The 25,532-nt window shown below is 51.6% G+C and overlaps 1 protein-coding gene across 1 annotated transcript in view; it reads right to left on the reverse strand.

The window, feature by feature from the left end:
* The window catches only part of GALNT14 (polypeptide N-acetylgalactosaminyltransferase 14), a 209,500-nt gene that overhangs the window by 52,870 nt on the left and 131,098 nt on the right, over positions 1-25,532 (reverse strand). Inside the window, exon 2 of the mRNA XM_059407590.1 lies at positions 18,238-18,407. Coding sequence (XP_059263573.1) covers positions 18,238-18,407 — 170 coding nt within the window. The remainder of the gene's footprint in view (positions 1-18,237; positions 18,408-25,532) is intronic.

Genomic DNA, 25,532 nt, shown 5'->3' on the forward strand with positions numbered 1-25,532 from the left:
TGGGCTTGTCCCAATCTTTATAGATTCAACTCCCTTAATATGAACCATACAATACATAAGAAGTTGTCTCTTTGCTCACTTCTCCCAGGGATGGGAGTTGCTGCTGTCAGTCCAGCTCAGGACCTGCCGTTCATTTCTTCCTCCTCAGGGTATCCCCCTGGATTTCTCAGCCACCGACTCCCTGTGGCATCACATTTCTAAGACAATCTACATGTTGACCCTGCGAGAGCACTTCCACCAACAGATTAACGGCTGCCCATAGATCAGAACAGTGTTTCCAGAAAATAGCTCTACAAGCCCATTTTCCTGGCAAATGTAAGAAGTCCCCCAGGCATCTCTGCTGACAGACTGGGATGCTCACTGGGGAAAGAGGGCACCATTATATAAAAGGCCATAATATTGTACACCTGGGTAGCTCTTTGTTTTGGGTCAGGTCATGATCTTGTGGTCGTGGGATCGAGCCCTGCATCAGGCTCTGCACTCAGCATGGAGCCAGCTTTGGTTTCTCCTTTCCTCTCCCTCCTGCTCCTTCTCTCTCTCTTACTCTTTCAAGAAAAAAAAAAAAAAAGAGGCCATGATATCTGGATTCCCCTAAAGGCCCAGCCTCCACTTCTACTTTGTTTTGCAGCCCTTGGCAGCTGGAAGACCTTTCTCTCCTGGACTCCAGACGAACCCCTGAGTTGCTGCAACACTAGGAAGTACCACAGAGAGCATCTGGCTGGGCGACCCCTGGTGGACAGTGTTTCCAAGAGAAGCCTATGCCTGCTCTCTGAACACAGTTGGCACAAGTCAAGTCAGTTGGGCAAATGAGAAATACTGGAAAACTGCTAGATCACCTTTCCGGTGATCGCCAATACACATGAACGTGTTACAGGTTCTGAGACCTGCTAGCCTACTGTTTACCCAGCTTTGATCTCAAAACCTGCCCCCGCCCACCCGTGCATTTTTTCTTTTCTTCTAGCACACAACGCCTTACACATAGCGGGAATGTGCATGTTTCCCGGATATACAGGGAGGACTGTGTGGGACACAGGTTTAGAACACATTGCTTCCGGCTCCCTCTATATTCACTGATGAGGAAATTGAGGCCCGTAACAGTGAACTGACCTGCCCAAGGCCACCCTGCTAGTTATGGTCCAGCAAGGATCTTCTGGGCCTTACCACTGAACCTGCTCTTTCCTTCAAGGAACCAAGCTTGGGGCCCCTGTCAGAGGACTCAGAGAGGCCCCACGCTTCAGTCCACATAGGGTTTCCGCTCACTTCTGCCTTCCAGTGCCCTCTCACCCCCTCTCCCTACCAAATCCTACTACCAACATCCCTACCACTCCTCCATGTCGCTAAACTAATGGAAACTTCTCAGTCTTTGCTTTACTTGTTACCTCTGTAAAATGTGACATGGAGGGTCACACATTTTATTAAATACTTGGTTCTTTGCCCTTGGCTTTGGTGAAATCACCTTAGTGTGGCTATCCTCTCCTTAGGCTGTCTCTTCTGGGTTTTCCTCTTCTTTCCCTCATCTGAAATTCTAGTGTCCCCTGCAAATTCTAGTAAACCATCTTCTTCTCAGTCTTCCTTCTATTTGGACTACTCAACTTTTCCCCAAGGCTTCAATTTCCTATCTATTTGCTAATGTCCCCAACCTTATTCCTAATCCTAAAGAGCACCTTCCCTTGGAGGTCCCCATGAGGTGACCTCTTCACCTACACTCTGCCTTCAGCACCTTGGCCAAGTCTGCTGTGCCTTGTTCCCCAACCCACCATCTATCATGTGCCCAAATCCAAGAGATATTCTCAAATCCTGCCTCTCCCCAGGCCCCTAACCTAACTAAAGGCCTAGGCCTGTCAATCCCTCTTACCTATCTCATGACCTGGCTGTTTCTTCACATTCCCATCATGTCTTGTCTGCATTACTGCAGCAACTTCTCAGCCAGCTTTATCCCCTTACAATCTATCCAGGATGCTGCAGCTAAAATGATCTTTCCAAACTGCAAATTTTTAACATGTTTCAACGCTACCTAACTGCTTGCAAAATGAAGCTGAAACCCTTAATCACAGCTTCCTATCCTAGTGACCCAGCACCACTTCTGACTCCTCCCCTGCATGCTCCAAGTTTCGGCCAGGTTCTGCCTGACCCACTCTTCTTTCTATGGACCTCTACAGGCATGGCCTCCCTCCCCGTGTCTGAAATGCACTCTCCTCTCTTTCAAGGTCAGGCAATTTTCTGTTCTTCTAATCTTGGCTTGGAAGTTACTTTCCCTGGAAAGCATTTCTTGATCTCCCCAGGCTTTTCCAAGGTGCTCTCCGAGGACATCCTCGTAATCGATTACCAAACATTGTGAACTTACTTATCTTCCCCTCTACTATTGGCTGCACCAAAGGCAAGGACTCATTTGTAGTTGGGATCTCAGAACCTAACACATAAGACATACAACACAGGTCTGAAGAATGAGTGGATGCATCTGTGAGGGAGGAAGCAGGTGGGTGCCCACTGAGAAGAAGTTGGAGGGGACAGCGTTCCTTGACAAGTTATGAGTTACACCAGCTCGAGGGAACTCCTGAGTTCTAAGCTGAGCAAGGTCTCAAGGTCAATCATACGGAGAAGAGAGACCAAACAAGTCACTAAGACCAAAGTTGGAATATGGAGCCTCGGTGGCACAAACAGGGAGCCTTGCATGAAGGGTGTCCTGGGAGACACTGGGGACAGTCATCTGATGCCTGTGGAGAGCTCTGACATGCTGGAATTGGAAATATCCACCTGTATTTAAAGAGCCGAGATGTTCTCCTTGTTTACCAAAGTCCCAGGGATGAAGAACACTGTTCATGGAGGTGAAAACACTGTTCATCGAGATGTCCATCGAACAGTGTTCAAGGATGATGAACACTTGCTCTCTCAAGTGAGGGGAGACAGACTGAATCCTACCTGGACGGGGTTGCCAGACATGGTTTGGACACCCTCTTCGTCCAGACCCACACTGTCCAATGCAGTAGCTACTGGGCATTGGAGTGTGAAATATGTGCAAGATGGCAAAGACTTTGTATGAAAAAGAATGCAAAATAGCTCATCATACTCACTGTATGTCAAAATGGTCATATTTGGGTGTACTGAGTTAAAAGGTATTATTAAAATTAATTTCACTTGTTTCTTTTGCTTTTTAAAACATGACTACTAGAAGATTTCACGTTGCCTACGTGGCTTACGTCTATTTCTAACGCACATCGTTGTCCTAGATATTCCTCAAGCTTAGCTTGTATACAATCCGATTTCAGATTTCACCCTTAGTGCCAGACAATGGTTTCTAGATGCTGGGTTCTTTTGTACGAGTAAAATAAAACCTTAAAAAATTTATAAAGACCATTATTAGGTTTGCAACATTTTGTGGGAGAGAACATATTTTAAAAATCCCATCATCTAATATCATCCTTTCATAAAAGGCTGTTTAAACACTAGAAAAGGCTGCAATTTCAGAACCATTAAAAACCCTTTAAATTGTAGAATTAAGCTTTAAGAGCATCTCACTCACGGTATCCCCTCTTGCCCCAACACCAAGGATCAGATTTGTACTAATTCACACGTGAAAGTACAGCTCAGAGGTCTGCCCACTAAATTATGACGTGCCTGGGTTCGACACCCCCTCCCCCGCCACCCCATGTGCCATGCACACTGAACACGGAAGACAGGAAGCCTCTACTCTTTGCTCCAGAACCAACAGCCCCAAGTCTGTTCTTGGGGCTGTTGAGCCTCACAGCTCGCGATGGTTTTTATGATCTCAGGTCCCCACTTATCTCCTCACGTACTTTTGCTGCCTGTGCAACTGGCTCAGAACTTGCATCCGACTAGGCGATGCGGATACGTCAGGCTAAACTTAGGCCTTCTGGAAACCACCACTTCTCCCCACTAGAGAGGACCCCCTTGTTGGCCCAGACAACTGATTTTGCTCCGTTACGTGGACTAGCTCCTTTGAAACGAGTGGGAGCCCGGAGTTTGGGGGAAGCCACAGGGAAGCGGCAGGACCGTCCCTCCAGGAAGCGTGACGGCTCTCGGGACACAGCCAAGAGGCTTCTCTCGGGACACTGCCAGAACCTGCGTTCGCCGGTACCAAGAACCACCCAGATGGCAGCCGCGTGCGCCTGTGCTCGTATGCTTAATGTGTGCATGCACACACGTGGTGGGGGGATGTTCTCAAAAGACAAAGGCAGAGTGTAGCTGGGACCAGGAAGTGTGGAGCTGGGCCAAGGCCTAATTTTGCAATGTTTCTGAAAAAGATTTCCTCAGTGTCTGGGACAAGGGTTCCTTCAAGTCTTATTTTAGCCCTGCTGGAATCAGGTTACACAATAGTAATAACACACAACACCTACTGACCCCTGGTTCTGCCTCAGGTCTTCTCCCAAGAGCTTGAGATCTGCACAGTGACTCTCCGAAGTCCTCCTCTCTCATCGCAGAGGGGACTGTGAGGGCAGGTCAGTGAGCGGCGGAGCCTCGAGATAAAACCACATGGGCCGGCTCCCAACTCTGTGCTCTCACATGCTCGTCTTGGGGACCCCTGGATGGTCATGTGAGTCAGTGGCTCCCGGCCTTTCTCTCACCTTTCTCCCTGCCTTTGGTCTTGAAGGACACATGCTAGAATGTTCTGGAAAGATGGAAAAAACACAAGTCTGGGCTGTCCCTCACCTGCTAAAGAATAGCAGTTCCCTTTGATGCTCCCTGAGCAATTCCCTGATATTTCTCAGACTCTCCAGCTCAAGGATCAGAGAATAGTCAGTCCTTCCTTTTACCTTTTGCCTTCAATCCTCAGACTGAAGCAGCTGGGATAAAACCTGTAGCCCTAGTGAATCCAGGGTTGCAGCCACTGAGCTCAGGGACCATCTGCTTGAGGGCCAAGTGTTCCCCACTTCTTCTGCGGACTCACAACAGCGTGCCCTTCTGGAAGGTCCGAAGGGGGAGGTAAAAAGCAAAGGCTTCTCACAGCTTCCCAAGCTCTCCTCCTAGCCAATTCATCCATCTATCCATCCTGAGTCGGTCCTGCCCCACATTCTGCCTCCTTTATTCTCACTTCTGCCCGCCCAAGCTGGGTCTGCACCCTTGCAAAGCCCCCTGACTGTTCTTGCCTGCAGAGCCACCCCAACATCTCCTCCCTCCCTGCTCTCCCTAGCCTCACTTGGGTCCTTGAAGCCAAGCCCTGACTGCATCCCAAGGCCCCCCAATCACACTAACCCCCAGCCCTGCCCCATAACTCCCCTGCCTGAGCCTTCCAGTCCTGCTAACCTGGTCCATTCATTTCTCCCTTGAGCACGACCTCCACACGCCTCCCCATCCCCCACACCCCATCTTCTTGTCCAGGGCTGCCTAAATGCCAGCCTTATGCCCACCCACGTCAGCGTTCCCTACCACATTTCTCATGGGAGTTACTCCCCTGTCTGCAAAGCTGTGCTGTCTTCTCTATGGGCAGGGCCCACTTTCCTAATTCTTTACATTTCTTAAGGGCAATTTAGTCAACCGACTGGAGTCGATGTCCTCATCTCTCAACCAGAATCACAGCAAGGTTGCTGGGCTGGGAGAACACATACAAGGTGCCTGCCACGTGCCAGGGGAATACTTTGATCAATAAACATTGGCTGATTATGGTCCCGGATTTATGGGCTAACACGGAGAATCCTTTGTTGAGTGAAGGTGGGTTTAAATTTCCCAGGATTTGATTTTCTCCCTCTGTTTCGAGGATTCTTTCCCCATACCTGTGCTCCCAAAGCCTCATGTTTTCAGGAGACAGTTTGACAGGGAAGCCAGCGAGGTACGCTTTGGGTCCGCAGTCCCTCAACCTGTACCGATGAGAGACTATGTGTCAGGCACGCTGCCGGCACACCTTCACCCGGTCACTCTGGGTCATGGGGCGGGGGGGTGGGGAAGATGGATGTGTGCCCCTGGGGTAACGAGTGCTCACAGTGAGCATGGGAGTGAGGGGGAGCCACTGAACTCAGGGGGAGGGGGTGAGATGTCTTCTTGGAAAAGACCCTCTTCACCCCACCCCAGGTTCCTGAAAGATGCAGGAGTGCCCTGCGCAGACAGAGCAGCGCAGATGAAAAGCCATGATGCTTTGAGCACCGTCAGGGAGCCACAGCCCCTGACTAGCTGGGGTGGACCGGCCTTCCGGGAGAAGCGAGCCAACGACATTAGAAGGATTTTAGATGGGAAGCCAAGTGTCTGCATTTAGAAAGATCTCCATGGAGGAAACGCAGAGGACAGACTGGTCCGGGGCCAGATGCATGGTGGAGGGCGGTGGGGGCTGCCGCAGAAGTCACCCTGGTGAGAGGGGACAGTCGCTGAGGACCAAGCAAGGCCAAGGTCCAAGGGCTATGTAGGAGGCACACTCAAGGGAATGAGGGTGGGCCAAGTCAGACTCCAAAGGTGTGGGCTTGGGTCCAAGGTCAACAGTGGGACCTGTCCTGAGGTGGAACGGGTGAGAGCAAAGTGGATGCCTGCTGTCTCCAGAGGTGGTACAGGCAGGCTCAGTGAGGCTTGGGGTTAGGAATAAATGATGTGTCCAGGGGTGCTGCGTGGCTCAGTAGGTGAACGCCCGACTCCTGATTTCAGCTCAGGTCATGAGCTTGGGGTCGTGGGATGGAGCCCCATATCAGGCTCCATGCTCAGCTCAGAATCTGCTAGAGATTCTCCCTCTCCCTGTGCCCCTCCCTCTGCTCTCTCTAACAAATTAGTAAAATTAAAAAAAAAAAAAAGATGTGTCCATATGATGCATCAAGGCAGAGCAGGGAAGGAGAGCAGAGGAAGGGCTCTGGCCGGTGTCAGGGTTATGGAGAGGGTCAGGTGGCGGCAGGAGGTGAGAGCTGTCCAGACACCCCTGCTTCAGTCAAATATCAGGGTTCCCCTGCTGCACCAGGAACACCAAGGACAACCACAGGGACATTAGCTGACCGTGCCCTTGCTGGCCTAGACCAAACCCTGCTGCTACGTGACTCCACAGGGCCCCCTTCTTCTGTCACATTGTGCCTTACTTCAGCTGCTTTTCCAGCCGCCCCCAGGCCCACCGCTCGCGTCACTCCATCCCACTGTCTGTCACCCTGGCCAGCACCGGCTTTCCACAGCCACCCGCCCCCCAGCTGTCACCTCCTCTGCTCTTTTCATCTGCTGTCAGACACAGTTCTGCTTCCTGGCCCCCGGCCCTGAAATCACTCCCTCTGCTGGCCTTGGCTTCTCTCCCCACTATTTTAAAAGTACACATTTCACCAGACGCGGCATCGCGCTTGCCTCATTGCTTATTTTGCGCTCGGGTTTTTTTAAGTTAAGTTTGACATTCAGGCAAGTGAAGTGTTTCGGCACCAGGAGCCAAGGCTGAGAGGCAGGAAGCGCCGAGCAGAACTTCTCTGCCCGCACCTCCCCGCCCCCGCACCCCCCTGTTCCTGGAGCACACCCCAGCTCAGAGGTGGGGGACTGGGCACAGAGCCAGGGCCTCTCCAAACTCATTCACGTAGCTCCTTGCTCCTTCAGGGCCGGCCCCCGCTCTGCCCTGCCTCCCAGGCTTGCTCCCGAGCCTCGGTAAGATCCCCGGGTCTGGGTGCTCCCAGGGATCCTGGAACTCGGGCCACCGGACACTCAGCACGGCAGCTAACAGACAGAGCTGACCCGGGGCTAAAGACTCTGCTTGGCTTCCGGCATGGATTATTTCTCTCCCCCTGAGGGCAACCCTGGCTTTTACTATTATTTCCATTTCAAGATGAGGCACTGGGGCTCGGGGAGTTTGAGTAACTCGCCCAAGGAGCAGCTGATACATGATAGGCAACCCAATCTCAAAGCCCACAGGGCTAGGATGCCTTGCCCTGCCACTCCTTAACCAGCTATGGTGCCAGGGCTCCTTTAGTGCTGCTAAGAAAGGGATGTGGAGGGGGGGCATTTGGGTGGCTCAGTCATTAAGTGTCTGCCTTTGGCTCAGGTCATGATCCCAGGGTCCTGAGATCGAGCCCCGCATCCAGTGGGAAGCCAGATTTTCCCCTCTTCTGCTCCCCCACTTGCATTCCCTCACTTGTCTTTGTCTCTGTCTCTGTCTCTGTCAAATAGATAAATAAATAAATCCTTTTTTTTTTTTTTTTTTCTTTTTAAAGGGACATGAGAAGGCTCTGTGCAGTCTTCTGGAGCTACAAGGTGTGGTTACTCTTACTCAGAGCATGGCCAAGGTTCAGATTTTTTTTTTTCCCCAAGGTTCAGATTTTACTGAGGACTTGTACCAGGTGCCTGAGCCCCTCAGGAGGACCCGGGGCCCATCCTGCCAGCCCCGTCTCTTTCTGGCATTAGAGGTGCAGAGAAGGGGCACGTCACCCCAGCCGATGGTTCTTCAAAGAGCTGGGGGGTAACGGGAACCCAACATGACAACATTCTGTGGTATAAAGGGAGAAAGTTCACATGTTCTGACACCTTATTCCACGCTGAAAACCGTGGGCAGGTCCCCAGTTTTCAGTCAAGCTGCCATCCTTGGGACGCGCCCGCTCCAGGAGCAAATAGCTCTGTTGTTGGAAGATGGTATCAAAGCAGCTTACGCTGGCATCTCAAGCTGGGTGGGGGGTCTGGGGACCTCCACCCAGGGGAAGGCATAAGGGCGCAAAGAAATGGGCAAGGCGGCCATAAAGGACAGCTCTTGTAGTCCTGCAGGCCCTTGAGTCTCCTTAGGAAGAGAAGTGTGTGAGGGGAAGGATTCATCCAGGGCCATGGTGGCAGAGGGGCGGGGGGTTGTGTGTGCTGCTGAGCTGGAGGGAGTTGTGCTTCTGGAAATAGCCTCCAATCAGATTCAGTCCCTCAGCCAGTTCTTGCACATTCTTATCAGCACCAGTATTTTCAACCAGCAGACAAGGCTGGAAGTGACCTTAATAAGCATCTCTGAGCTACGTCTCTCTTCTTACCTGTGAGGAAACAGACACACTGAGGGCTGAAGTGTTGGGCACTATCTTAGACAGGACCCACGGCTTCTCACGCTCTGTCTAGTGGCTTCCCTCCCGTTTATCGTGCACCGCCATGATGTGGGAGAAAATGACATAAACACTCTGTAGAGAAATTATTGAGGACAGACTAAGAGTCAGGCGTTGTGCTTCGTTCTTGGGCAAAGGGCCTAGAGAGGTGAAGAGAAGCAGGTGTGAAATGCTTGACTGGCGACTGGCGTGGCCCACGAACTTCTGAAAGGTGCCCTGCCTCAGTGATCAGGGAAAGGTGAACCCCAACCACAGGAAGATACCACGACTCAGCCTCTCAAAGGCTCCAGTGAAACAGACAATAGCCAGTGACTGACTGCAAAGATGTGGAGCCATGGAACTCTCAGACACGTACACGGTGGGTGGGGTCGACATGCGTGTTCACCAAAAGACAAGTATAAGATTAATCAAAGGAACATGGTTCATCAGAGCCCCACACTGGAAAAACCCCAAACGAGGATTAACAGTGGAACAGATACATAAATTGCAACAGACTCACACCAAGGAATACTATACAGCAGTGAAAATAAATACACCATATCTCGGAAAACATGGCTGGTTTAACACACTTAATTTTGAGGGAAGCCAGACACACAAGAGCACATACTGTGTAAGTCTTTTTATTTAAAGTTCAAAAATAAGCAATGCCAGACTCTGGCATTTGAAGTTGGGACAGTCTTACCTACAGTGGGGAGTAAGGGCTGGGACAACAGGATGCTTCTGGCAAACTAACAGTCACCCTTCCCTTGATGGAGGTGCTTGATGTGGGAATGCGGGAGTGTTCTCTCTGGAAATTTCTTCAAGAGGCATATGTATGAAGTGTCAACCTTTCTGTACATATGTGGGACTCTGATTCTAAGTAAGACGAGGAGAGGTTCTGGATCTTGAGGAATATTTTGGTCTTGCAGACATATTTCAAAAGTCACGGAAGTGAAAGGCTTCAATATAGCCCACGATTAGAGGCAAGAACCACAGCCAAACTCTGTATTGCTTTCTCTTCCCCTGAGCACTCCAGCTGTCTAGCACTAAAGAGAACATTCCAGGATGCACAGTGGAAGTCCAGGGTCTCCTCTTCAGCCTTCTGCTTTCTTAAAAATGTATATTCCAAAGGCAATGAATGCGGGAAAAAAGGATAACTTAGAGGATAAAGCCATGATGGCACCTTCTCCTTGGTGTTACTGGCCCCCAAGTCCACGGGTCAGGGCTTGTTTTCAAGGCTAGTGAAGGGAACATTCTTCCCAGGGGAGTGGCCCTCTGGTGAGAAGGGATGGGTGGCCTGCGGAGGGCAGTGAGGAGCTCCCAGTCACCCAGCTGGCAGATTTGCCTCCTTGAGGAAGCCCCATGAGAGCAAGTGGACTGCTTATTGACGGATATGTCCCGGTGTGAAAATGAGTAAAGGAAACCTCAGGCTGTCTTTGTCTGCAGCCAATGAGAAGCTGCCACCACTTCAAACTCTTTTTCCTCCAATGAACGTTTGTTCCGAACGACCCCTCCGACTTCCTTCTTTCTTCCACTGGAGAACGCTCTCCCCTTCGTTCTCCAGACTTGCCTGTCTATAGATTATAGACCCCAAACTGTGATATCTCTGCTCTTCCTGAGCAAACTCATTTGCTGCTTGACGCCTTTGTTGTTCGATTTTTAAGGTTAACACCTACTAACCTAAGACTCAATAATTGGCAGGATAAATTCTGCAAGGGAAATATTTAATTCCAAACCAGTTTCCCAATTCTGGGCACTGACCCACTTCTCTGTATCTTTCCACATTCCTTTCCATCATCTCCTTCCTCAGGCAACATGTAATAAAGGAGGCAAACCCAATGGGGAGAGAGGAAAATGTGCCTCCACAGCTAAAACCACTTAGTGCCTTTCAAGGCACACAGGTTCTTCTTGGTCTTGGCGACAGAACACAAGAAACTACTGACTCCGTCAGCTGCCTGAAATATGTTATATCCATGCCCCAAGCAAAGCTCAAATCGAAGTATCAAACTATCTCAACTGGGAAACAGAACCCCCACACATCATCTTTTCTCCTTGCCCTACAAGCACCAGTAAAACATGTGCATGCTCAGTGAACTTGGACATAATCCAGGCTTTTTAATCGGGACAGAATATATATATATACATACATATATAAATATGTATAAATATATATAAATATATATACATACATATATATATATATATATATATGTATGTATATATATATATTTATCTACATACAGACCTAGAACCAGAAAACTTGGGTTTTGAGTTTCAGCCAAACACTGACTAGCTGTGTGATCCTGGACATGTCCCCTAACCCCCCTGAGCCTAGATCTCTTTACCTAGGATGTGCTCCATCTGCTAGTCTTGTTTTTCTGCCCAAGTCTTCGTATCCAGTACTGGTACTCAGCCCCAAATCCAACAGTCAGACTGGACAGACTCCTTTTCCCGGACCTCACCATCTACTATTCCCTCCAGACCAGTTCTCACTTCTCTCCCACCTACAATGGGGAACAAATTCCCCACTGTAGCACCCAGCACCCCCAACCTGAGGATGTCAATGCCTTAGAGCCAAGATCCTAAGTCACACTCTACCCCACTGGGATGGTTTTGGGGGTGCAGAGGGCATCACTGTTCTGTTCGGACCTACCGTAGTATTCCCCACGGCCTCCTGTCCATCTCGGCAGGAGCTCCACTGACCCAGGACTGGCCAGGGATGCGTTGTTTAGGAGATCTCCTGGGGTTACTGAGATGATGAGGCTATGACACGATGAGAGTCCAAGCATTCCAGTGTTGACTGAACTGACTCTAAATTCCTTACCTTGAATTCAAGACTTGGCTACAACCCAACCCCAAGTTTCCCATCCAGAATTACTTTCCCCTCCATCACCCACACTCCAAGGAAATTGGACTGACTCCTGCAAAACAGTGTGGCTCTTCCACCTCCTTGTCTTTGCGTATGCTGTTCCCTCAATCTGGGATGCCTGCCACCAGTTAAAATCCTACCTGTCGCCCCCAATTCCAGCTCCAATGCCATTTCCTTCCAAAAGCCTCTGCCTCCTGTCCAAGTGCAAATGCCTTCTTCCTTCTCCTGGGTAAACCAGCTTAATGCTGTTTCAACTTTTTTTTTTTTTTTTACAGGAAAGTTCCCAACTCATATGGTTTGCTTCATGTCCAAGACAGAAATAGTGACACCAAAACCAGGACAGGGCAGGAGATGGGCACTTGGGAATTGAGGACAGGAAGTCCATGCATTAGTTCCAGATTCAACGACAGGCCTCAGAGCAATTCACAGTTGAGCACCAGGAATCAGTGCCATGTGCATTTTCTCCATAGACCATGAGCTCCCTGGGAGGGGGACCAATTCCTAGCATTGAGCTTGGCATGTGGTTATTGCTCAATAAACCTGTCCAGTGGATGAATGAGTGGAAGAACAGGAAAATGAATGAATGCACACAACACACAATGTCAACGCTGGTGGGAATGAGCTCAAACAAGGGGTGAGAAGACATTAGTGAAGGAAGCTCGTTCAGATGAATTCTCATCCACAATTTTCTTGACCAGTCCCCTTTCAAAGGCTGAGATGCTGCCTCTTTGGGAAATCTGCCTGAAACTCACAGAAGAGGCAGAGGTGGAGAAGCAGGGCTAGCAAACAAGGACCTAGAGGCCCAGGAGTGGAAGGAATCCTGGCCCAGAGGCACCTCCCAGCTCAGCTTCTGTGGTTTCTCCTCCCCTCCCCCCTGGTGAGAACCCGCTCCTACACCTTGCCCCAGGGACTCAGACAGCCCCCAGGGCAGCCGATGCCATTCTTCCGGAAAGCCACTTCTAGGATGTGCAGAAACTCATTCTGCTGCCCCCATCCAAGGCTCCCTGGGACTCCAGGATGCTCTAGAGGGAGGCGCACTCACAGCTCCTATCAACAGGCTTACAAACTCCTGTATTGAAAAATGGTGCACAGGAGGGACCAGAACAGAGCAGATGGGGAGAGCATGTTTGCAAAAGCTAAGTGTCTGTGATGGGTTTCCTCTCTTGTCCCTCCGCCTCGATGCGGAATCACCAACTCTGTGCTAAGCTCGTGGAATAGCCTTGACTCGGAGGGAATATGAACATTTTTTATGCTTAGCCGTTCCCAGCCGTAAAGATTTTTATCCTATTACTGCTAAGTGACGAGTACAAGGAGAGAAATGATGATGATCTTTGGCAGCCATTCCAACCGAGTAAATACGAGGAGGGAGACTGGCGATCCCAGACTGGGCCGCTGCCCCTTCATTTCCCAGGATGAAAAGGAGCAAAGGAAAAATGTCTTCCTGGTGAGACCTATCGAAGTGTGGAATTTTCCCTCCAGGCAAGCGATGGGTATCCCACTGTTTGAACCATTTAGCACCGTGCCCTGGACAGAGGCTGGGAGAGCAGGCTGAGGGGAAAAATCAGCGCCCGCCGGCCAGCAGGACGCGACCTAATGAGGCTTCCCAGCAGCAAGGTCTTCCAGCTCGTGGTTCCTGGGCGCAGTCCACCCTGCCACCTGCGCCCCCACAGTCAAAGCAACCCCATAATAAGTATTGCTAGGCAACAGCAAAAAATATACATTTGCTTTATCAAAAGACTGCCCTCCCCTCCCCGGGGGCGGGGGGTGCCTCTATCGAGTGGCTTCTTGTCTGCTAGATGTTTTCTGTGCTGCTTGGATGAGGGCAGGGCCAGCTGCTGTCACCCAAATGTGGGGACAGTGGTGAGGGCAGGACAACTGGAAAACAAGGACTGTTTGTTGGACCATCCGTGCTCGATAAACAGGAGAACTCTGCTGGGAAATCATCTCAGAATCACCCTGGCTAGATGCTGTCCCTTTGTTACACTGACACAGTGACACCACTGCCATCTCGTCATCATTCTTGCAACCCTAGTGGACCTTGGCGGGACCCCAGGAGTTAGGGCTCTCTCATCCATGTTAACAGGATTGAGGGTCTCAGGGGACAAGATGGCAAGAGGTTGTTCCAACACCAGCACAACCAAGAGATTCCCACGGAGGCAGGTGGGAGAGCCGAGCACATGGACGTGGATACTTCCAGAACGAGAAGACCGGCTGCAGCAGGATCCATGGACTTGCAAGGTGCAGTGACTGTGCCCATAAAGCTTCAAGGCCTTCTAGTCCAATGTAAAGAGAGAGCAAAGCTGGGAGAGAATGTGCAGAGGGAAGACCACTGCTGGGCCTGGTTCCCATGCCTCCCACTGGCCTGGAGCAGGGATGAGGAAACTGAGCCACAGCCAAGATGTATTGAAAGGCCGATGACAGCAGCCGTCCATCTCGAGACTGTGAAAATGTCGCCTGTTGGGTCAGGGGTGGGTGAGCAAGGGAAGTTCCGGTTGTCAACCCCCAAGGGTGAATATGAAGCGGATCCTTTGGAAACCAGAGATACTCACTAAACTAGCCTGGATGTGGACATCCCTCACTGCCCACCACCCCATAAAGCCCACCTCCTTGCCTCGGTCACTCTGCTCTCCAGGTGACTCCAGCCATCCCCATAAAATACCCGGGGTTCCCTGACATGGAGGACCAAGAGGACAAGGTAATGGTTCTATTCCTCATAGGGAGATGAAGCCCCGGCCTCTATGAGGCTGCTTTTGCTCGGGGCCAGGCCACGATGTGCTTGGGAAGGCTTCCATAACTGCCAGTGTGCTTGGCTTTTCCATCGGCTCAGCAGCCTATCGGGCAAAAACTTCTGTGGCCCTGTCCCCTCCCCCCATCTGCTGCCTCCTCCGGCCTCGTGGCATTTCTGAATTCCTGGGCGATGCCCCCCCACGCCGGCCTCCCCGCAGCGTGTGCTCTAATGCTCAGCTAATAGCTCCATCTCAGGCGCTCGTCCACACGCGTCCTATAAATCAGAATCCAATTATGGTGGTAAGAAAATTGGAAGCAAATTTAATAAGCTCAGGCCACTCCCCCATGCTGTTTCTTTGCTCTTCTCTTCCCACTAATGAGAACTCCTTTCACGGACTCCGTTCTCCTGCCTCCTCATCGGAAGCCGCCGAGGATGGAAGGAGAGGAGGCTGGGGGGCTGCTTCTCTGTCCTCTTTCCCTCTTTGCACAGAAGACACATGGGGCAAAGTAGTCAAGTGTCTTTGCAGATTTCCTCTCCCTCTCCTTTGTTCAACAAGTGTTTCTCGGAATTCTATCACCTGCCAGGCACTGTACTGGAAGCCAGCAAAGCTGTCTCCGCTAAAGGGTGGAAGGCCTTGTTCTGTTGCCGGGGTTGTTGATGTTTCAGTCTTGAGGTAAGAAGTGGGGCTGGCTCTGCAGCAGGGGTTCGGTCTCACTGCCCCTCTGCCCCTCCGGTGACAGCTGGCCACGTCACATGGTGGGGGGTGCTCCTGGCATCTGGTGGGTGGAGCCCAGAGAGGCTGCCCAGCATCCTACAATGCACAGCACAGCCCTCGCAGTAAATGCCAGCCCCTGACTGAATCCCTGGGCGACGGGAGACAGGTCACCAGCAGCCACAGCTGGTTAGAGCAGGGACGAGCAGGCCCCAAGACGGGTCCGAGTGTGCTGGCAGCCCAGGCAGGCCGGCCCCGGGCATTACCTCAGGATGAAGTCAGGATACAGGAAAGCTGGCGTCACAGGATTAAGGGATTTAGTTGGTGGTTTTAACTTCACGGACACAATTCCCTGGGAATCGAGGGCTGGAAGAATGAGATCCTGTAGACAGAAAGTCCATCACTGGGGGTGGGGGGGCCCATCAGAGGGAAGCATCCTGGGCTTCGCTGGCAGTCTCTGGAACTCTCTTTAGCACAAGAGTGGTCTGGGCACAGACTCAGCCCCCTACCACCCGCAGCCTAGACATGACTGACGCCATTCACTAGCCTGGGGCTTTGTACACAGTCGGTGCTCAACAGCCCCGCCATGGCTGCCTGGTCCCATGTGCCTGCTCTCATTCCTATTCCCCTGTCCTCTCCTCTCTCTGCTTTTTTGGATCAGGATCCCCAGATCTGAAATTCTCCGAGTCACACAATCCGCACTCCCACAGGGCAAGGTGAGTGCCCAGAGGCACACATATGGCTGACAGACTTTTCCTCTTTGTCTTCCTCAAAGGGGCCTTAGATTCCATCTAAATCCTGTCCGTCCCTCTTGCCACCCTGCCAGCAGATCAAACTTCCCTGACAGATACAACGTACTGGGAGAGAACCCCGAACAGGACCCGGTAAACCAGAATCCTGGCGGACGGTCTCAGTTCCTCCCCCACATCCCGCACCTATGTCCAGTCCTCTTAAACCACTTTCATTTCTGCCTCTCGGATCACAGATGAGGGTGAACACAGAAATTCGTCCTGCTCAGGGTATCCCCTGGAACCTGCCTGCTCAGTGAACCCCCCACTCCATGCCTCCCTTCTACAGAGCTCGTGTCCCAATGTACCGGCTCCTTTCCTGGCTAGGAGGTAGCCCTTCGTCCTTCTAGAGGTTCTCACCATCAGGACTCAGGACAAGGGAGGGACCAGGTGCCTAAGATGGGGGACTTTTCAGCCTTCTCCATTCTACCTGTAGTCTCCGCTCAGGGAAATAAAATTACTTAATCCTTTTTAAAAGATTTTATTTATTTATTTGAGAGAAAGAGCACAAGCAGGAGGGGAGGGGCAGAGGGAGAGGGAGAAGCAGGCTCTCTGCTGAGCAGGGATCCTGACACGGGGCTCGATCACAGGACCCCAAGATCATGACCTGAGCTGAAGGCAGACACTTAACCAACTGAGCCACCCAGTTGCCCCCAGGTTACCTAAGTTTTAAAGAAAATTCTCTCAGATGCCAAGGGCCATGATAAGGGCTGCGGAATTCTGACAGCAATATTACAAGACTCTGACTTGAAGAAGCTTTCAGGCCAGCAGCCAAGAATGTTCAAGGTAGAGCCAGTGCCCCAGATCTCTGACTGTAGGGCATTTCCTGCTGCTAAGGAGACTCTCGTGGGTACCTCGAGGCTGGGGTCGGGGGGTGTTCAGTTTGCAGACTCTTGGAGTCTTCTGAAGACTTCTAAAGCCACAGATGCCTTATGGCTCAGGGCCCTATGGGGGGATCGGGGCTCTGGCTCCTTTTATGAATGATGGTGACTGACATGAGCCCCTCCATGAGATGCATGTTATGTAAGTCAAGGTCTCTGGGTTGTACAGCCTAGCTGGGGAAACTGAGTCCACCCCCCTTCACAGACTGACAACTTAAGCATCACCAGATTGACCGGCATCCTAAGTCATGAAAACTCTTACTGACCTGCTCCCAGTGACACCCCAGTATCCACAAGCAGGTCTCCCCAGACCCAAACAAAGACAGAAAGCTGAGAAGCTGCCCCCAGTCGGCCAGCCTCTCGGTTTAACCACACCTCCAAGCCCCTCCACCCCGAACACGCCTGTCTGCTCTTTGGAGCTGGTGCCAAGTGCATTTCCCATGGGAGACAGAAACACAGCCCTGGGGGCCTTCGGCACAGCTGGGCCTCCCCGTTGTAGGCAGGGAGGCCAGTGCGGAGGGGCTGGGGTAGAGATGGACCAGCTTACTCGGGCCTCATGAGGAAGCAAAGGACTGTATTGATTCTAGGAGGGACTGGTAATGAGGCAACCGACCTTCACAAAGGCTCCTTCCCCCGAGAAAAGAAGCTTTCTGCATTGTGTCAGGCCTGACCTCCCGCGGAGGAGACAGCAGAACAGAGGCTGGGAACAGGGCGCCCCACAGCAGACAGCAGGGGCATGTGAAGAAGCCCCGCATCTCGCATGACGAAACTGGGCTGTCCGAGGAAATGACCCATCCCAGCGACAGACGAAGCCACCAACCTGACTTCCCAGGGGTCCGCGGGTCTTGCCCTCCCTCCCTTTGAAAGCTGTGCCAGGCCAGGCCATGGGAATCTACCAGGGAAACCAGGCTCAGGCTCTAAGTTCTCTAGTGCTCCATGATTTCGGGGTGGACACTGGGTGAGGGGGGCAAAGTGCAGGCAAAGGGGTCTCCCCTATTCCCCCTGGAGGCGCCTGGGGGGTGGCTCACAGCAGTGAGGAGTGCAGAGAGCCTTAACTACTGACCGGCCGGCAACAGACGGTGCATGCCTGCCTCGATCCTTGGCCTGGGCATCCCCAATCCAGCCTGCAGATGGTATGTACCTGCCCCGATCCTTGGCCCGGGTCCCCGCAACCCCGAGTCCAGCCTGCAGATTGCGTGTGCCTGCCCCGATTCTTGGTACAGCCCATCCCCATCCCCCGAATCCAGCCTGCCCTTGCTCTGTCATCACCACCGGGTAGGAGAGAGAGTAGCAAGTGAGAGCAGGGGGAGGTACCTCAGATGGCGGGTGTCAGGCACTGCCCGGCTGCTGGAGATCCGCTCGCTCTCCCGCTGGTTGAAAGCATACAGCTTATAGGGATCGTCGCCCACGCGCCACTTTTTGGCATTCAGATACTGCCGCTCATCAAACTGGTCCCATGGGTCTTCCCAGTCAGAGTCCAAAGTCTGCGGAGCACAAATGCGAAGTCAGTGAGAAGAGCTCCCAGCCCTCCCCCAGCCCTCTCCGTCTGTTGCTGCCCAGCTGCAGAGAACAGGTTTTCCCCGGCACAGTTTAGCCCAAGGATGGGGCCAGAGGTTAATGAAACCTCAGCAACGATGATAACACACAGGGCGACACGGTGAGGGCAGCTGCTGTTTGCTGAGCCCTGTGCACGAGGCGCTGTGCTAGAACCGTTACTCATTCCCACTGGCCGTCCCAGGATGTGGTCCCAGGACCAACACAAGAAAACAGCCTCCATGGGCTAAGTACCTCCTTCTCAGGATCCCACCCTCAGGAAGTTGGCTGGGCTGGGACTTGGGTTCTAGCACCCTGAGCCCGCAGGCCGCCTCACCAGGGTAATCTGAGAACACCTGGCTAAAAAGCGCTGGCTTGGGAGCAGGTACAGAAGGACTAGGACCGCCATCCCCCCTCTGCCACAGGACGCAGGCGATCCATCTGTAAGAACGTGCTCCCCACCGGATGGAGGCCTGCGTGTTCCCCTCTTCCTCTGACCCGACCCAGAAATCTGTGATTACTTTTTTTTAGATTATTTATTTATTTGAGAGAGAAAGAGCATGCAGAGGAAAGGGCAGAGGGAGAGTGAGAACCCCAAGCAGGGGGTCCCATAGGGGGCTCCATCCCTGAGATCAGGTTCTGAGCCAAAATCAAGAGTCGGACCCTGAACTGACCGAGCCACGCAAGTGTCCCTAAAGCTGGGATTATATTTAAGCATCAGTGCAGGAACAGTGCTTTAGAAATAGGTATGAGTAGCTTGTGTACTCATGATCTTGTTCTGTCCTCCCCAGACGCTCTGTGCTGAGCTGGGAAGACAAGTTCTCACCAAAGTTCCAGGTTTGTCTGCACAGGTGGGACAGGGGTCGAGCCAAAAGCAGAGCTCAGCCTCCTGGGCCCGCCAGTGCATTTGCACAGCAGAGAAGGCAAGGCACACAGTGAGGGCACACAGTGGCTCGAGCCCAGAGCCGGGCTGCCTTGGCTTCCCGGACCACGCCAGCTCTCGGCTTCAGAGCCTCTGCACGCTGGCTGCTTCCCTTAATGGTCCCTGCCAGGGGAGGCTGGCACTCTATCTCTGGGGAGAACCCACTGACCAGGTTCTGCCCTAGACCGTGAGGGCTGGGGCCCTGGGGCTAACAATGTCCCCAAGGATGGGATGCTCACTCGTGTGTTACTGACCCCTGGTTGCGGTGCAAATGTGAAAAGCTGCCTGGACCCCCTCCCTCATCGCTGACCAGGAAGCCCTCCTGGACGTGCGGAACCTGAAGGAAAGGTTCAGGGCAGGCCCCGCAGATGTCTGGCCAGGTGCCCCCCAAACCCAGAAGGTGGCTCTGTGGGGTGGTTCATGATGTGCACATTTATCTCACGTACCACTCGATCTTATCTGGTAATTGATCTGCCTCTCTCTCTGTTATCTCCTTTTGAAACAACATTCTCTTGCTAATAGCACAAAATGAAGCTTCGAAAACCAGCGAGTTTTAGCCAATAATTGATTTTATGAATGTGCTTGGATACTGCTGCTACACAGGGGTGGAGTGTGAGACCCTCCCCCTCCACACCCTACCCAGCCTGAGCTGTGCAATGTCACAGACTGATAGCTGTCACCCCTGAAATCATGGGACCCGGTAATGTCCCCCACTGGCTCGTTCCCAGTTAGATTCACTGCAAGTCTCTCAGTCAGGGGTGAGCTCCTCCAACACTCTGTGCTACGGAGGGGAGATGCAGAGATGGAAGGTCCCAGAACTCGAGTAGGTTGCAAGGTTGCAGAGAGACATGCATGAAGACTCCTTTACCGCTTCTACCAGAGGAGTGAGGGAAATGGGGAGGGCTGCCTGGAAGAAGCGTCAAATCAGTTTGTGCTTGAAGGATGAGCAGGCAATTTGCTTTGCTTAGGAGGAAGTGGGAGAGGAAATATGTGTGGAGTGAAAACCCAGATAAAGGGTGGGAAGACCTGGGGAAGGGAGAATCTGCTGAGGACAGGGCTAGCTCAGGAATGGGGCAGCCAGAATGTGGACCGCAAAGAACGCATGAGTGAAAGCGAATTCTGCAACACAGCTGGGTCTGTATGAAGCAGGTCAGGGGGAAGGGCCTCTGGCCACAGGTGCGGGACGAAGTGGAGGGAAGAGATTGCCCCAAGGAGCCCAGCTGGGAGGGGAGCTCAGGAATTGAGGCTGGTGGAAAGGGAGGGCTGAACAGGGGCGGTGCTGGGGCACTGATGGAAGAAGGTTCCACGCATCAGCTGGAGAAGCAGATGGAGGAGCAGGCCCCGGGGATGGGCTGGAGAAAAGGCAGGTAGAGACCTCTTGGCCTCGTCCCCTACTCTCTATTCACACCAGACCAGGCTCAAGGCCAGCAATCACCACCCTACAGGCAGCAAACCATTCCTGGCAGATTCTGCCTCCTTGGTGAGGGGGCCATGGGAACTCAGCTGTGATTCTGGACCCTAGAAAGCTCAGAGCCAGAGTAACAGCCTGGCTGGTGAGAAAAACTGAACAATCACTCAAAACTTCCCCGGAGGGGACCGCTTCCTCCGATGGTCACGTGCACAGAGCGGGTTCACACTTCGCTGCACCGAGATCCACTGGGGGGGAACTCCCTGGCCTGGGAGCTTGGTTTTCCTACAACAATATCTGGATGTATTAAATAATAGTGACACTGTGTTTAAAATACTAACATTACCATCTGAATAATAATTTCTGTTTTACAAGGCATCCCACACATATTGCCTCAGAATGCACACACAACCCCATCTGTACAGAGAGGGATCAGCAGGGAGAGAGGCTAGCTGGCTGGCTTGCCCAAGCTTCATGGCTAGAAAGTGAAGGGACTGCTGATTGAATCCTTCTCGAACCTCTCAATGCCTCTGTTTGCTCTATCACAGAAACCAATCGGGGGCATGTCCTCTCCGGAGAGCGAATGGAGAGGAGCGAGGTGGAGGCCAAGCCCATGGGAAGGACCAGCCCCTCTTTCCCTGCTGGTCCGCAGAGGGAAGTGGCTGTGGCCCTCCCAGGATTTCTAAAGGGCCCCAGACTCCCACAAATACTTCTAGTACTAATTTGGAGTTGGTTTCCAAGCTCTTCAATTCACGAGGCCCCATATTCAGGCTCTGAGGACCCAGAGGGCAGCACATGGTACCCACACTTTGGATTCCTTGCTTCCTGGCTCCTGTGATCACCCGAGGCACTGCTTAGACCCGCACGTGCACCTTCGCAAACTTTGCTGTTACAGGAAGTGATAATACGGTTCTCTCCCACCAGGAACTCCCACAAGCTCCCGCCCCAGGGCTCTGACCCCTCCTGTGGGCACCCCCCCGCCACCCACGACCCACAGGCAAAATCTTTCTTGCATCTCTGACCAGAATTTACTCAACTTAGAGTGTATGCGTTTCAACTGTAAGTATGATGTCATGTACAGAAAACCAAGATGATCTTTTCAACAGAATGGATCTGATTACGTCACCCAAAGCCTGCTTAAATAACTAGGCACCAAAAATGAACATGCAGAAGCACATTTGTTTCTTTCCTCCCACTTGTACTTACAGGAGACGCCCCGAGTCCCCTTTCCTCTGACCTTCCCTGGCCTGTTGCTCTCATTTCTCGTGCAGGCTGATTATTTGGCTCCAGCGCTATTAGAACTGATTATGGGGCTCTCTATGATTTTAATGTGTTTGTCTCCCTCTCTTCTTTCCCCCAGCTACTAGTTCTCTCATTGCCTTAGGTCTTTTCTTCCCCACCCCCTACCATTAGAATGAGAATGTCTCTATCACTTGAAGAAACTTCTATCCTTCTCTGAACAGTGCTGATCCTTAATAAAACTTCTCAAACTTACCCTACGATAAAACAACTAACACTCTAGGAGTACCTATCACATGTCATAAACTTTCACATCTAATCCTCACAATCACAGATGCCGATTTTACCATTCCCATTTTACAACTGGGGAAACCAAGGCAGAGAGTGATCAGGTGACTTGGCCAATGTCACACAGGTAGTACACGCTTGAGCCAGGGTTTGAACCCATGGAGCCTGGCTCCACTGTTGTGCTCCCGACCACGAGGTGACACTGCCTTCCCAGAGCCTTCCTGCCATTTCCTTTGGCCATCTTCAAAGACTATGTGTTTCCCATTATTTTTCTCTGCCAACTTCTTTCTCTGATTGAGATCTCCCCCCTCAGAGGATCTCTGTGTCTCCTTCACCATCCCCGCACTGGTCCACTACTCTTCATCCTGAGTGCAAGACTGGTCTCCCCCCAGGCCAGGGCAGAAAGGATGCAACTCCACAGGCAGATTCCTGCAGGAAGGTTGGAAGATGCCAGGCTAACACACAGTAGGTAAGAACTGAAAACAATGATAGGGCTTATTTAAAGATGACAGAATTCATCTACCCATTCAATATTTGACACTCCAGCATAACATTCCACTGTCCAGTGGACATCCCTCCTGGGTCCAGCCAGGGACACAGAGGTCCCAAGGAACCCATTCCAAACTTCGAAGGCTTGCGACTTCTAGAAGTTTCCTTCTAATATTAAACCAGAATCTGTCTCCTGCCAGAAGCAAACGTAAATCCTACCTGGAGAAAACTATCTCCAATTTACATCCTCAGGAGTTCCACAAAGCTCACTGAAAGACAAAATCACAATAAAAAAGATCAAAGGCATCTGGCTGGCTCAATCAGTTGAGCGTCTGACTCTTGGTTTTGGCTCAGATCTGATCTCAGGGTCCTGAATTCAGGGTTGCGAGAATGAACCTGGATGGTGATAACCAAACATGTAGAAGTTATCTGCTCACACCAGTGTTATTCTAATCCCCACCCAGCTGGGGATGGGCCTTATTTTTCCAAGGGCTAGTCCAGAGAGTGAAGAGGACAGCACATCTCTATGCAAATCTTGTCCAGGGTGAATGGGCTGGGAAAGGAACAATCCTGGGAATGGACTCCCTCCCGCCACAGCATGTAAGACGAATTCCAGCAAAGAAGGAAGGGACGGCCAGCCCCTCCCTTGCTCACCTGGGCTCACGGCAAAGGAAAGAGCTGGAAAATCCTTTTCCCTCATCTAGGGACAGCACATCAATTATGGATTATTAGATAAGATCTTCATTTTAATATTTCCACCATGTATTATCACCTCTTCCTCTGGCTGGAATTCTGTCTTGGGAGTTATTTAACTGATGTGCAGAAATCTAAATTTAATTTATTATGATCTAACTCACTTTAGAAGCCAAATTACCCTGCACTGGAGAAGGATCAAGTCAATATCCCACTTGGCTTTCTATTTATCTTCTGCAGGGATTTCTCTCCTTCTCTTCAGTATTCATTTTATCTCGGGTGCTGGTAATAAATTTAAATTTTCCTCAGAATTAGGCAATTGCTCCTTTAATGCTGTAGTTTAATGGTTAGTATTAATTATATGAAAGACACTCCTTAAAGAATATGGAGGATGGAATGGACATATAATGGAGGGGAAAAGGCTATTTCTTGGACCAAATGAGGTAGCGTGTAATCAGCAGGGATGAGTTTACTCTTCTAGTCCTGCTCTGTCCATTTCTTCCCGTACTTTGCTTTCATCCCCCTTTTCCCCGCCCTAGAGCTAGGTGCCTACAAAATGGGTCTGCTGGGAGCTGCTTGTTATGGCTTCTCTGCACCCCTGGAAGGTCTGCCAGCCTGGACGCCATGCCTAGAACCCTCTGGAACACTGGTCTCTTTCTCCGTCTGCCTCTAGTCAGTGTCACTGAGGCTCTGCCAGCAAGAGCCACTACTGCCCAGCTCTCTCCTCCCTGCCACTGCCCCAACATACACACACCACCTGTATCCCAACTGCACACCACGCGCAAATACGGCTTTGGGGGGAGGCTTCGAGCTTTCTGGAAGAGGAGAAGTTCTGATAATTATTATAATTGCCTAAAAACTCCAACTGTGACATATAATATGATTAATGGAATGGACAGCAGCCCAGCTTTTGTTTCTGGAATAGAAAAAAACCAAACTCACACAATTTGGACCTTATATCGAAATTAATTTGCTTACTAATTAGCATGAGAGGGAGGTACCAGGGAGATTTAAGTCTGCGTGACTGGGGAAGAGGGCCTGTCCCCCATCCCCGCAGGTGTCAGGGAGCATGAGCAATGCCGATGCGTCTGCACCCTTCCCACCCAACGTCCTATAAATTCCACCACCAAAGAAAGACTCAACCCAGAGCTCTTTTAGGTGGACAGGCATCTCAAATAGCTTACAGCTTGCTTAAAGAATCCCTCCCAGGGGTGCCTCGGTGGCTCAGTGGGTAAAGCCTCTGCCTTCGGCTCAGATCATGGTCTCGGGAATTCTGGGATTGAGCCATACATCGGGCTCTCTGCTCATCGGGGAGCCTGATTCCTCCTCTGTTTCTGCCTGCCTCTCTGCCTACTTGTGATCTCTCCCTCTTTCTGTCAAATAAATAAATAAAATCTTTCCAAAAAAAAAAAAAAAAAAAAAAAAAGAATCCCTCCCCATTGCTGGTGGGCATGAGGACTGAGAGAGAGCTGGCCCAGCCCACAGCATTCAGTTCTGTATCCTCTTCTTGGTGTTCAAAGACTAGAGCAGTAAGCCAACCCCCGGAATGGCAGAAGCCTCATCCCTTCCAGGTCTGGAGCCCAGAAAGCAAGAGATCAGAAGGGGAGGGAGCCAGGTACCCCCATGGGGCTCAGGAGAAAGAGGATTTGTCAGTGACACAGGCAGTTGGATTTGCCCCCAACCAGGAGGCTGATGCTGGAGGAGAAAATGCACCAAGAGATGGAATTGTGCCCTGGAGAGACGGAGAGACGGAGCAGAGAATCTGGACTTGGGAAGAGCAGTGGAAGTGGGCTCGGGAGGGGAAGCCTCCAGCCGGACAAGACAGGACATGCAACACGGTCTCTGGCATGGACGGTGAGTCATCTTAGGTGCACGGTCACCTCATCAGACTGAGGGAGGGTCTGCAAGGGGATGCTGCAGCCATATTCCAACGTGGCCACAGTGGCCTCTTGCAGGACTGAGATGGGGCCTCAAGGTCAGGGCTTTACCCCCAAGGAAAGCAAGTTCTCCAAAGAAAGAATAAAACACTAAAAACAA

This window comes from Mustela nigripes, chromosome 7, assembly GCF_022355385.1.
Source record: "Mustela nigripes isolate SB6536 chromosome 7, MUSNIG.SB6536, whole genome shotgun sequence".
NCBI classification, from domain to species: Eukaryota; Metazoa; Chordata; class Mammalia; order Carnivora; family Mustelidae; genus Mustela; species Mustela nigripes.